The sequence below is a fragment of the Nuphar pumila genome, chromosome 7 (genome assembly GCF_984573655.1).
Source record: "Nuphar pumila chromosome 7, dmNupPumi1.hap1.1, whole genome shotgun sequence".
Classification (NCBI taxonomy): Eukaryota; Viridiplantae; Streptophyta; class Magnoliopsida; order Nymphaeales; family Nymphaeaceae; genus Nuphar; species Nuphar pumila.
This window is the reverse complement of record NC_143255.1, coordinates 128,250,106-128,262,534: the sequence shown is the minus strand read 5'-3', so window position 1 is coordinate 128,262,534 and position 12,429 is coordinate 128,250,106. Positions and strand designations below refer to the sequence as shown.

The 12,429-nt window shown below is 37.2% G+C and overlaps 1 protein-coding gene across 2 annotated transcripts in view; it reads left to right on the top strand.

Moving 5' to 3' along the window:
* LOC149833466 (uncharacterized) overlaps positions 1-6,419 on the top strand; it is a 30,601-nt gene extending 24,182 nt beyond the window's left edge. For both annotated transcript variants that reach the window (XM_090012849.1, XM_090012850.1), the window contains exon 8: positions 5,357-6,419. In XM_090012849.1, the coding sequence (XP_089868975.1) occupies positions 5,357-6,196 (840 nt within the window). In that variant the 3' untranslated portion in view covers positions 6,197-6,419. The remainder of the gene's footprint in view (positions 1-5,356) is intronic.
* Positions 6,420-12,429: the final 6,010 nt, after the last annotated feature.

The following is a 12,429-nucleotide window of genomic DNA, read 5'->3' as shown; positions in this document are numbered from 1 at the left end:
TTGGTTTTTACCTTAAATATATGGTTTTCTTACCTTAAGGGAGATCTTGGAACTCCCAAGTCTTTGCCATGTTGAGAGCCGAAAGCTTACATTCCATTGTTTTTAACCATTCATTATTCTTTTTGGCTTCTTCAAAGTTTTTGGGTTCTAGATAGGAATGAATGGCGCTAAGACAAGCTCTATGTTTAGGAGTGAAGGAATCATATGAAATGAACCTAGAGGGCACTCTTCTACTTCTCTCAGTTCTTCGTAGATTATCATCATTTGTTGAATTAGAACCACTAGGTTCACTGTATTTTTCAATAGCACTCCTAAAATTGCTTCTATCTCTATGGCTATATGTTATAGGTTCTCTTAAAGCTTCTTTATTACTATGTTGTGATACCAAGGGAGAGGGAGAAGAATCATCTTCTTTATCATTGATGTCATTATGAGAAAAGTCATCATCATTATCTTCATTGTCATCATCATGGTCTAACATTTCAAATAAGAAGGAATAATCCATGTTTTCTTCAAAGGATTCACCCTTTTCAAAACCATTAACATTTTCCAGAAAACTCACAAATTCTCGGAAACATACAACTTATCATTCTTGATATCATAACAACGAAACCCTTTTTGGGTTTCTGAGTATCCAAGAAAAGCACAGGGAATTGTTTTTGGTGAGAGCTTATCGTTCTTATTAGTAAGAACAAAGCATTTACAACCAAATATCCTTAATCGACTATACTCAGGTTCTTTAGTATAATAGTTTTTCAAAGGGCGAGATATTGTTCAAGTTTTTAGAGGGTAGCCGATTTATCAAATAGACAGATGCTAAAGTAGCTTCAGTCCAAAAACCTTTTTGGATGTTTTGAGAGACCAAGAAAGTTCAGGTTGTCTCTATTATATGTCTATGCTTCCTTTCGGCGAACCCATTTTGTTGAGGGTTTTTTGGACAAGATCTTTGGTGAAGAATACCATAATTTTCAAGATAATTTTTTAATTCACTTGAAAGGTATTCTTCACCAGAGTCAATTCTAAAAATTTTGAGAATCCCATTAAACTGATTCTTAATCATCATATGATAGGTTTTAAAAGTTGAGAAAACTTCATATTTGTGTTTAAGGAAATAAATCCAACAATATCTCGTATAATCGTCAACAAAAATAATATAATAAGCAAAGCCACCTTTTGATAAAACGGGTGCTGGACCACATACATCAGAATGGACAATTTCAAACGGTCTAGTTGTAAACATAGATCTTTGAAAGCAAGGCAATTTTTTCATTTTTCCAAGTATACAGTCATTACAAGTGAAATCACTTTTACATAAACTTTTGATAAAAGGCAAATGAATTTTTTTTACAATATTTGGATGTCCAAGTATTTTGTGTCACACATTAATATCTTTTTGTTGGACAACATTACAAAAAGGATTCTTTGGAATTTGAAGGGAATCGACATAGTAAAGATCGCCCTTCCTAGAGCCTTCCCCAATCAATCTCTCGGACTGGCGATCCTGTATCCAACATTTGTTAGATGATAACTTTATATCACACCCATGATCCGAGAGTTGAGAAACGGAAAACAAATTTAAGTTTAATTTGGGTATAAATCTAATTTTTGGAATAAAGAACCCTTATTTTTCAAAGTTTCTCATTCCTTTTACTTCAAGAGACGTTCCATCCGCAGTTAAAACAAAGGATGGAGAATGATTTTTTGTATACTTGGAAAAAGAATTAAAACTTGGAGTCATATAAAAAGAAGCACCCGAATCCAAAAGCCAAGAAGTCTTACTGGGGGAAGAAGAGGTTGACATGGCCGCATCGGAAATGGGCCCTTTTAGAAGAGGTTGAAGAGCATCTACGATTTGTTGAAGGGAGAGTGCTCCATTTGAAGATGATGGGCATTCTTGAGATGTAGTAGCCATGGCAAGAAGCTTTTTCCACTTTGGGCAAATAGGCTTGATGTGCCCTGGTTCTTTACAAAAGTGACAATTAAGCTTGCTATAGTCCCTCCTTCCTCCTTGTCCACTTGGATTTTGGTTCTTGAAATTAGGAGGCTTGTATGTCTTTAAGTTGTTTCCTGGTCTTGATACGACATTTACACCTTCACTATCTTTATTATTTGATGGTGTAGCTAGAACACTTGGATTGTTCTTACTTATACCCATCCGAGTTTCTTTCCCACTTAACTTAGTTATTACATCTTCGAGAGAGAGAGAAGTAAAGGCGGATAAAAGGGAAGACCAGATTTGTTCGAATTCTGGCCTAAGCCCATTCAAGAAATTAAAAAATCTATCTTCTTCCAATTGTTTGTGACGAAGCTCTATGGCTTCACCACTCCATTTGGGTTCGAGCATAGCAAGCCCATCCCAAATAGAAAAAAGCTCGGTAAAATACTCTCTAATAGACATCTCCCCTTGTTGAAGCGTTAATGCCCTTTTTTGAAGATAGTACTTATGGGACAAGTCCCTAGAGGTGTACATCTTCTCAAGATATTCTCATGCTTGAGAAGCTTTCTTGAACTTGATGATATTTGCATTAATTCTCGTCTCTACGGATGAAAAAATTCAAGAGAGGATTTTAAAATTTCTCATTTCCCATTCTTCATGCTTTTTCGTATATTCTTCAAGGGCCTTGATTCTTTCATCACCCTCAAAGATCTTTATCTCTCCTTTCTCTACTTAAGTTATCTTAGGTTCCGGTTCGGGAATCGAGCCTTGGACATAGCGCCATAGCCCTTTTCCTTTGATGTGAGCTTTCCATGTTTCCGGCCCAAACATGATAGTTGGACCCATTGAGTTTGAACCCAAGAGAGAAATGAGAGTCTTTTTCACCCATTAAAGAGGAGAGATTATGAAAAATAACATGTACCTCAAAGGCTTTTCAATTCTTTCTTGACAAAAGAAACTTCTAAAATATTGCCCGAAGAAGATGATCCACTCCAAACTCCAATAGCTTAAAGGCACATTTTTTGAGGCACTCAAAAATGAAGAAACGCACAATCCTCCTTCTTTAAACGAGGCTCTGATACCATGTGAAAGTGTTTACAAGGAGACAATACGCATACAAGCACAAATACTTTACAAAAGATGTGCACGAAGGCACTCACACAACACTTGAACAAAATACGCACAAATGCGTAAAAATAGCAAACATGCACTAAGGCATGTATTTTATAGAAAAGAGCAAATGCTTGAGATTCTCAAGCTTAAGAATTGCAAAGGGGGAACACCCCTATTTATGCACATTCAAGGACACCCACATGAGGGGCTCCCAAAGGAGTCGTTGGGGAGCCCCCAACGACTCTATTGGGAGGCCCCCAATGTGGTACGAAAACCTATGTTTAAAAGAAAATGAAAAAGAATAGAAAAAATAAAAGTAAAAATTACATGCATTATTTCAAGTGGAATATGCGTAAAAGATGAAATTACAGAAATACCCTTTTTGGGTATTATATATATATATATATATATTCTTACAATAAGATTACAAAAAATGAGATACATATTTTAACAGTATATAGTGAGGCAATTGATCAAGAAGCTCAATGATTAGATATTTCAAGTTTAATTGAGGTATGATGTTAAGCAATAATAACCTGGGTAACATGGCTGAGTCAATCACCTTCTGCTGTTTGTGATAAATCGTGTCCTTTATTCTAGTGAAATGTATGACTTGGGGGCATTTATGTCAAACAAGTCTTTTTCAAGGGGGCAGGAGATGAAGGTATGGTTTACCACCAATCCTTCCATATATGAAAGGAGAAGAATATCAACTCTTAGATGTTTACCTACTTTCGGACAGAAAAGAAGTGTTGGCATGTTCCGTCCTTCCAAAATATCTAAAGGTCATATAGAGGCATAAAATGATAAGTGATCATGTTCAAACCCTAAGGATTTGAGATTATATGATATAGAGAAAGGAACGAAAGCTAGTGTTTATTACTTTGAAAAGCAGAAGGTTTCTGATAAATAAGATTGAGGAGATGGAGTGATGAGTGTTACCTCATGAGATCATCAAGCTCTGATACTGTAAATAAAATGAGAACTGTAGGTGGCAGATCTCAATTAATGGTTTTGGATAAAATGAGGGTATTTGACTCTGGACATTAACATAAGTATGCAAGATGTAAATGATAAAGAGATGAATTTGACAATAATATTAGGTGAATCAAGGGTGTCATAACTACGTACATTCAAGTAAAACTATCGGACCAAACAGTTTTCAATCTTTCCCTCAATTAAGCAGAAACTCCAAAATGTTCTCTTACTCTATCCATATGTTCATATATTTTTATCATAAACAGTTTGTAGTTATGTAAAATTTCTAAGAGGCAAATTTGTCTAGAGTCTTGAAGAATGTTACTGAAAATCATATCTTTGGATTCCTTGTGCCTACTCCTTAATAATGTGAATTTGGACTCCCAAAGTGAAACTCATTTGTGGAAAACCTTCCATAGCTTTTCCATATATCAACTTACTGATGAGTTTGACCGCACCTCAAAATTTTCAACACATTGCTGTTCGAAAATCTGCTGAAGGTTCTCATTGCCTATAAACTTCTGGTTGATATACTACAATTTTCCTGTTTAAAAACTTTCTAGGGACTCTTATTTGTTCTAACTTGTACAGTTTATTCAAATATGTCATGGGTCATGTACATTTACGTGTGTGCATGTTGCATTGCTTATATAACTTATTACAGGTTTATATATAATATGTTATTGTCTAATTTATGTCTATGCTATAACTATGCATATGCCATGTTATTACTTGCACGATCCTTTTGCCTCTGCAGTGTTTGGACATCTTACATGCTTATCTTTGAGTTCTTTGGCAGGCAATATAATGATACAATAAGCTTCAATGTTTCTAAGCTTTGCACGGAGTGCTGTATATGCAAATTAACATCACGTGTGGACAAACAGATTGTGTATTTGGCTAGTAATGCTTGATGCATACATTCAATATGGAAAAAAGAATTGCAATTAGACTGAAACTTGGGATGAAGGCCTTAAATAAATATGAAAACTGTCTTGATAAAATTATGATGATGCATTTTGATTAACTTCTAAATCAATTCGAGGAACCATTTCAGGTACTTCCTATGTGAAATGGAATTTAGATTTTTAAAGACCAACTATGAAAAATTTTTGGTTTTTTGAGTACAGGGAAATGGTCACGCTACAAGAATTTTGCCTTACAATGGTTGGTCATTTTTTTGTGCCTGATCACAGAAAACTATTGGTTGCACATACACCACACAAATATCAAACAGTTGATCTTAGGGTGTATTTTATGTGAGGCCATGAATGAGAATCCTTGATTCTATTTCATCATTGTTAATCCTCCTAGATTTTTTTCTTCCAGGCAGCTCAGTGTCGATTTGAACAAGCAAGCAACATCTACCAGCAGCTTGTAAACAGCAACAGTGGACAGTTGCCATCAGAACAGAAGCTTCATCAAGTGCCTGCTTTCTCTGGTACAACTCCAGTTATGGAGTCGGAGGTGAGCTGTGGAGACAGAGTACATGCTGCCCCTGCAATGTTATTGCAAGCAGAACCTTACATAGAGGGCACTGTTCAGGTCGAAGATGATAATCGGAAAACAGCAGCAGCAGTTGCTGCTAGACTCACATCATCAACATCCTCGGCTCAGATGCTCACATATGTTCTTTCTTCTTTAGCATCAGAGGGAGTAATCAGTAATCCAGTGGCTGAAGGCTCCACAGACTTCCCATCCGAAAAAAAGCCAAAGCTTGAGAATGGCTTATCCCCATCTTATGTTCCCCCTCTGCCAACACAACTGCTGCCGCTGCCATTCCCGCATCCTGATTCTTTGCAACACAAGGTACCAATCATGCCCCAAGTAGCACTCTTGCAGCCAACACATCCACCGTCATCTCCAGCATCTCTTGCTGGTTCTACCGTGCTTACTGCACCTCCACTGCCTCCTACACCACCTCCGCTTCCACCACCTCCGCCACCAACCCAATTTGTACAACTGACCGGAACCATGACGGGATTATCTTACAACCTCAGTAACGCACCCCTGCAACCTCCCGTATCTGGATATGCTATGGTGCCTGCACCAGTCTCAAGGATGGCCTCCTACGCTGCTCCCCAAAATCCTTACCAAAACTTTCATCCATCTGAAAGTGGCTTTTATAACCAGCCACATCTGCCAGCAGGCCCTCCTATTTCTCGGTAGTAGAATAAAATGTGGCATCATTTGACGGCTTGATTTACTAGAGTGGAATAGTGGATAGAGGTCACTTCTATCCTTCGGTGTTGAAGACTGTGTTCTCTTAAACTAACTGATGTGTTACAGCCATGTCTTGTATCATCAGATTATGAGCTTCATGCTATGTATGTAGAAGTTGAATTGATTTTTTGGGAGTTCTATACAATTTTTTTGCTTTTGAATTTCGGGTTAGTATTATGTGTATAGGGCCTTGATGGTTTGGTGGTCTCTCTCTGACATGGAACCGTGGTAGCATTAGTAATCGAGTCAACACACAATGGTTACGTTTGTTTCATGTTTTTTAGCCAACAAGAGCAAACCACCACCTCCCTCATTTAAGTTTTTTTTTTGTGGCTAGGCCAAGAAGGGAAAACCCCTTGTCACCAACCGTACATTGGTAGATCTCTGGTTGGTAAAACCTTCAAGGTCCCCCTTGCCCACTGGTGAGTATACTCGGTTACAACCTTGCGAGAAGGGACTTCCATGGATTTCTAACTTACAACATTCTGTCAACTTGGTGACATTCACAAGTTACTCATTGGAACCTTTTTCTTTTTTTTTATATATATTACTCAAAGAAACTGCGTCTGAGATTGAAGACTTGGTTGTGTTAGCTCAGCCTACTACACCTACGGTCCGACCCCACTATGCCAACCTCCTCAGGGCTAGATTGAGGGAGCCCTTGTTATCACCTCCCTCAGTATGTTGGATGCTACATGAGAAGCATTGATGGGATGGCTGATGGCCTAATTGATAATATAATATCTCAACCCAATGATCTAAACTACCCTATTCTTCTGAATAAATTTTTCTCACCCGCACCCACTTACCTAGAAATGTGGGATAAGCATGAATATTTCTATTGAGGAGCAGTGTATTATTCCAGCCTATCCTACTTTGAAGGGAAAAAATTGCATTTCAAAAGCCTTGTAGGTTGATAGTGACAGATAAAGAAATCGACAACCGCAGAGTACCCGGTTAGGAAGTCGTGAAGAAGGATTCACACACACACACACACACACACACACACACAAGCCAAGAACACGAGTTTTAACGTGGTTCGGTCTTGATGACCTACATTCACAATGCATCTCTCTTTCACATACTTAACGTGAGATAGAGGTCCTCTATTTATAGAGATTGGTTTACAAGTTGATAAACGAGTTTCCTTCTTGAGAAAGATTCTGGTTAACAGGTTTACATAAGGGGTCTCTCTTGATTACATTCTTATTAGCAAGAGGTTTCTCATAAACTTGGGTTTCGTTCTTGAACATGCTCTCATTAGAAGTTTTCTTCTCTGACATACTCTCTTTAGATGTTGGATCCTGTTGGATTTGGATAGCAAAGTTGGATCTGATTCACGTGTCTTGATATCCATCTGCAACCACAACAGTCCTAGGGTGAGGTTGAGCTTGGACCTTAAATAATTAAACTCTGGGACAACAAGAGGCTTGATAAGAATATCTGCAAGCATGTTGTTGGTGGATATGTGTTGAACAACAAGAGTACGATCAACAACCTTGTCCCGCACAAAGTGAACGTCCAGTTCGATATGTTTGGTGAAAGGTAGTGATGTGGATCAAGAAATGGGTTGATCTATGATTCAAAATTCAAATGGATCCTGATGCGTGAAAGCTAAACGAGATAACTTGAAAAACTGATAGTTTTCAATACAGTGGTGTTTAGACCCTGTTGCGCTCCAAATGGAAGGACATCACCAAAACTAATCTTGTAGACAACATATTTCTCTTTCCAAAGAGTCTAAAAACTCGTAAATACGACCACTGATGGTTGAGATACGGGCCAGATACCAGACCAATGGGTTGGTGTTCACAGGTGGGTCTGCTATAACTGTCCAGTATGTATAGGTTAGAACATGACAGTTTCTTACGGATTCAGTTAATGACCCAAAAACCAAAGTTGTAGAAAATTTAGTTTTAAAATAATAGAAACTAAAATCACTTAAATCAGACGTTGTATGACTCCAATATGAGCCGAGCAAGACAGTGGATTGGTACAATACTGTACAATCACTCCTAGGACTATTCCGTATGTTCCAAGATACTTTTGACTAGGAAGACAATTAATTCAGCAAATTTATTGAACATAAAAGTTATAGATAAAGTAATTATCAAACCAAAGCAATAAAAATCACTTAAATCGGAGTTTGGATGACTCCGTTACGAACTAAACAAGGGGTTAGACTCTTATAATCCTAACAGTTACCCGAATAACTATTTTTTCCAGTTTTAGACCAATTGTAATAGCCAAATCGAATGAATTAAAAAATTCTCTAAACATATAGGTCGTAGCCACAGATGTTAGATTTCCAACAAGCTATCATATGCTAATTTTTATAAAGTTGATTAAAAGTTATGATTTGATTATTGCGACTGTGTCTGATACCCAAACAATCGCAGAACCGAATGGTGTTACACGATTCAACAACACATTTAGTTTATTCCAAATTTTAATGTTAGGGGTTTGTTGTTTAACCAACACACACAAACACTTCTAAAGTATATTCTCTAATGCTAAATTACTTTCATCTTATCCCAACTCCGGTAAAACTAATTAAGGATTAGAAATAAGCCACAAATACTAAATAAACTAGTAGGAAAATTATATTCGGGAATCAATGCTTAGAAGGTAATCTCTTAGATAAAAAAAGATATATAACTAATTCAAACTGAGGCAAGTTTAATCAAACCCGATTAAAAGTCACAAGGTAAAGTTCCAGTAAAGTATCAAGATTCACACAAACACAAACAATAGAAAATCAACTCCCTTCCAACTCGGTAAGGGCACCATGGATAAGAAAGTAGCTGCAACAGTTGGTACAAATTTTTGACAACAACTACGAACACACGAATGGTTCACTTGCAACTTCGGTTCATACCCAGCTGGAGCTATGGTTTGCACCACGACCTGGTTGCAACAAGCTTCAACAAAATGTCCCAATGCAGGAGGTGACTAGGAAAGATCCACCATGATTTTTTCTTCAACAAAAATTTTCAAGCAAAGAGAGAAGACCACTCTTCCTTTTTTCTAGACTCTTTTAAGGGAGAAAGAAAGGTGGCATAGCCTCTCATTAGCCATGTTGGAGGTCACCTCCTTAGTGACTAATGAGAAGGCCAAATTTGAAATACTTTCTTTTGGATGGTCAAGAAGGAGGTATCCTCCTATTGGCCACCTTGGAGGTGGCTTGAGCTTAGAGAGACTTTAAGTACACCTTCATATGTACCAATAGTCAGTCAAGCTACACTCCTCTTGACTTTAGTCAAACAAGTTCAAATTTGGTTCATATTGGTTCAACCATGGGAGGGCCAATATGAATCCATTTAAGACGAATTGGATCTGGCCTAAGATTCAATTCATATAAATAGATCTCAAACCATTTTATAGCAAAATAAAATTGCTAAAAAAAATAAAAATCTACCCTGATACCTCGTACACCCTCTAGTGCCCTAAAATAATCCTACCAGACACCAGAACTATCCTGATCCGTAAGTTTCGACACCTAAAAATAAAAAAATACATAATTAACTCCAATATTCACAAAAATGAAATCACCACATAAAGTAATTTCTGACAATCCAAAAACAAAATTCTCAGAAGTTGAGATGTGCCAAAATAGAAGAGTTACCCCGGAGATCCATTTAGACCCTAATGGGTCTGAAGAGAATTGGATCTTCTAGGGTATCGTATCCCGGATCAGGTCTGGAGAGTTGAATTCACATTCAACTCGTATTCAATGCTATGGTCATCTTGATGCACTATATCAGGTAGGGTATGCAGTAAGGTACGTGGCGAAAACATTATCACAACATATGATGGGAGATGCTAGAACGATATGACCAAGTTCATGGAGAAATTATTAAAGCCACATGCATTCAACAGTTGTGTTAGTAATAGACCTATCAGGATCGAGAAACAATAGATTGTTTCTTAAATCTCTAAGAGATAAGATTATGTCCATGGTATGTTGCATAAGTTGAGGTGGATTTATGATCATCGAGGGACCCAACCCAATTGACATCAACAAAAATAGAAAGCCAACAAGAACTACTCAGAGATAAGTGTAACCCATGTTGAATGGTGTATTTGAGACACCGAAGGATACACTTGATTGCAGTCCAGTGGTCTATAGTGACAGCATGCATAAATTAACAAACACAATTGATTGAAAAAGAGATTCTAACAAGTAAAGGTGGACATATCAGAGAGCACCAACCACACTATAGTACATGGAAGGATTGTCAAGAGGCATCCCAGAAAATACAGAAAAGCGAGTGGAGGCTGCCATTAGTGTTGACATTGGTTTGGCATTAAGCAGGTTTGTCTACATAAGGAGCTCAAAAATGTATTTTTGTTGAAGGAGGTGGAGGTCTTGGGAGGTACGAACTGCTTGAATACACAAGAAATAATGTAATTTGCTAAGATCTTTAAGGAAAAACTTGCAACCAAAATAACTGATAAATAAATGAACTGTAGTAGGGGAGCTTCATGTGATAAGAGTAGCATCTACATACACTAATACATATAAGTGAAGACTGCAACAAATGAGAATAAGAGAATGGCCGGTGTGGGAGCTATGAAAGCCATGTTCAACACTAACTTTACTGAGCTTCTGGAACCAAACACGTGGGGCCTGACATAGACCATAGAAAGCCATGTAAAACTGATAAACATAATGTGGATGTGAATCCTGAAAAGCTAGTGGTTGAGCCATAAAAATTGATTCCTCAATATCACCATTGAGAAAGACATTATTGACATATAGCTGCCAGATAGGCCAATGACAACTTATGGCAATAGCAAAAACTATGTAGATGGTCAAGGGATTCACAACGGAGTTGAAAGTCTAAAAAAAATATAATCTTTCTTTTTGATGAAAACCTTTTGCAATGAGACGAGCCTTATAACACTCAAAAGACCCATCAGCACGATGTTTGATTTTGTAAACTCACTTTCAACCAATAACATTTTGATATGGATGTGAAGGAACAAGAGTCCATGTATAGTTATGAACAAGAGCCTGATGTTTAATGTGCATGGTTTGTTGATAGGATGTAGGTTCAAGATCAAAAGATAGTTCAATGAGAAGAGCAACAAGCAAAGAATTGGTGGTAGTGAAAAATAATCATGTCTTGAGAGTGCCATCCTTGGAACGAGTAACCATATAATAGGTGCATTGGGGAGGAAGGGGCGAAGGCAGGGTTGAGGTCAATGACCAACAAGATTCTCAAAGAGGTAGAAGGTGATGCTACAACATCTCTGTGCTTCCTCTCAACACTCTCATTCTACTCTTGCATGTGAGGGCAGGAAACACAATATTGAATTCCACATTGACTTAGGTATGGTTAGGGGTGTCAATGTGCCTAGTTTACTCGAATCCGACTTGAACCAAACCCTATACGGTTCAGGTATGGTGATAAATAAGAAGACTCGATTAAGACCTGGGTTCAAACCCAAAGGTCCGATTAATACATGAACCCAGGTATAGTTTATGAAATTTTATACCAGACCTAGACCCGAATCGAGTTTCAGTTAAGACTTGCATTTTTTCAATATAAAAATGACAAAATATGGTTTTACCGGGTATGGTTCATGTAGTTATTATTGGGTTAGGGTATAATTTTTCTTATAGTGGATCTGATACCATGCCTGAAAATTTAGTTCAAGTCTAGTTCTACTTGTGTTTGAACCAAACCTGACCCGTTGACACCCCTAGGTATGGTACCAAGGTTTTGAATTCTCCACCACCATCTGATTGAAAAAAAATATATTTTCTTGATAGTGGTGGTTTCAACTAAACTTTTGAATTTATAAAAGGCCTTAAAAACATCAAATTTGTGAAATAGCAGATATATCCATTCATATCTAGAAAAAACATCAACAAAAATTACATAATATTGCGGATCATTGTTTCTTAATATAAGGGTTGGTTCCTAGACATCAGAGTAAACAAACTCAAGAGGTTGTATCACATGATTAATAGAGTTTAAAAAGGTCAACTTATGAGATTTATCCATTTGTTATAACAGACAAACATGTAATAAATTTTATTGATAAAAGAAATGCCAAAGCGATTAATATTAGTTCTATCTGTTTTAACAGATTGGATGGTCAAGTCGATTGCACCATTGATCCAGTGAGGCACATTCACCAGTATTGACTTCCTTATTACAATCACCAAA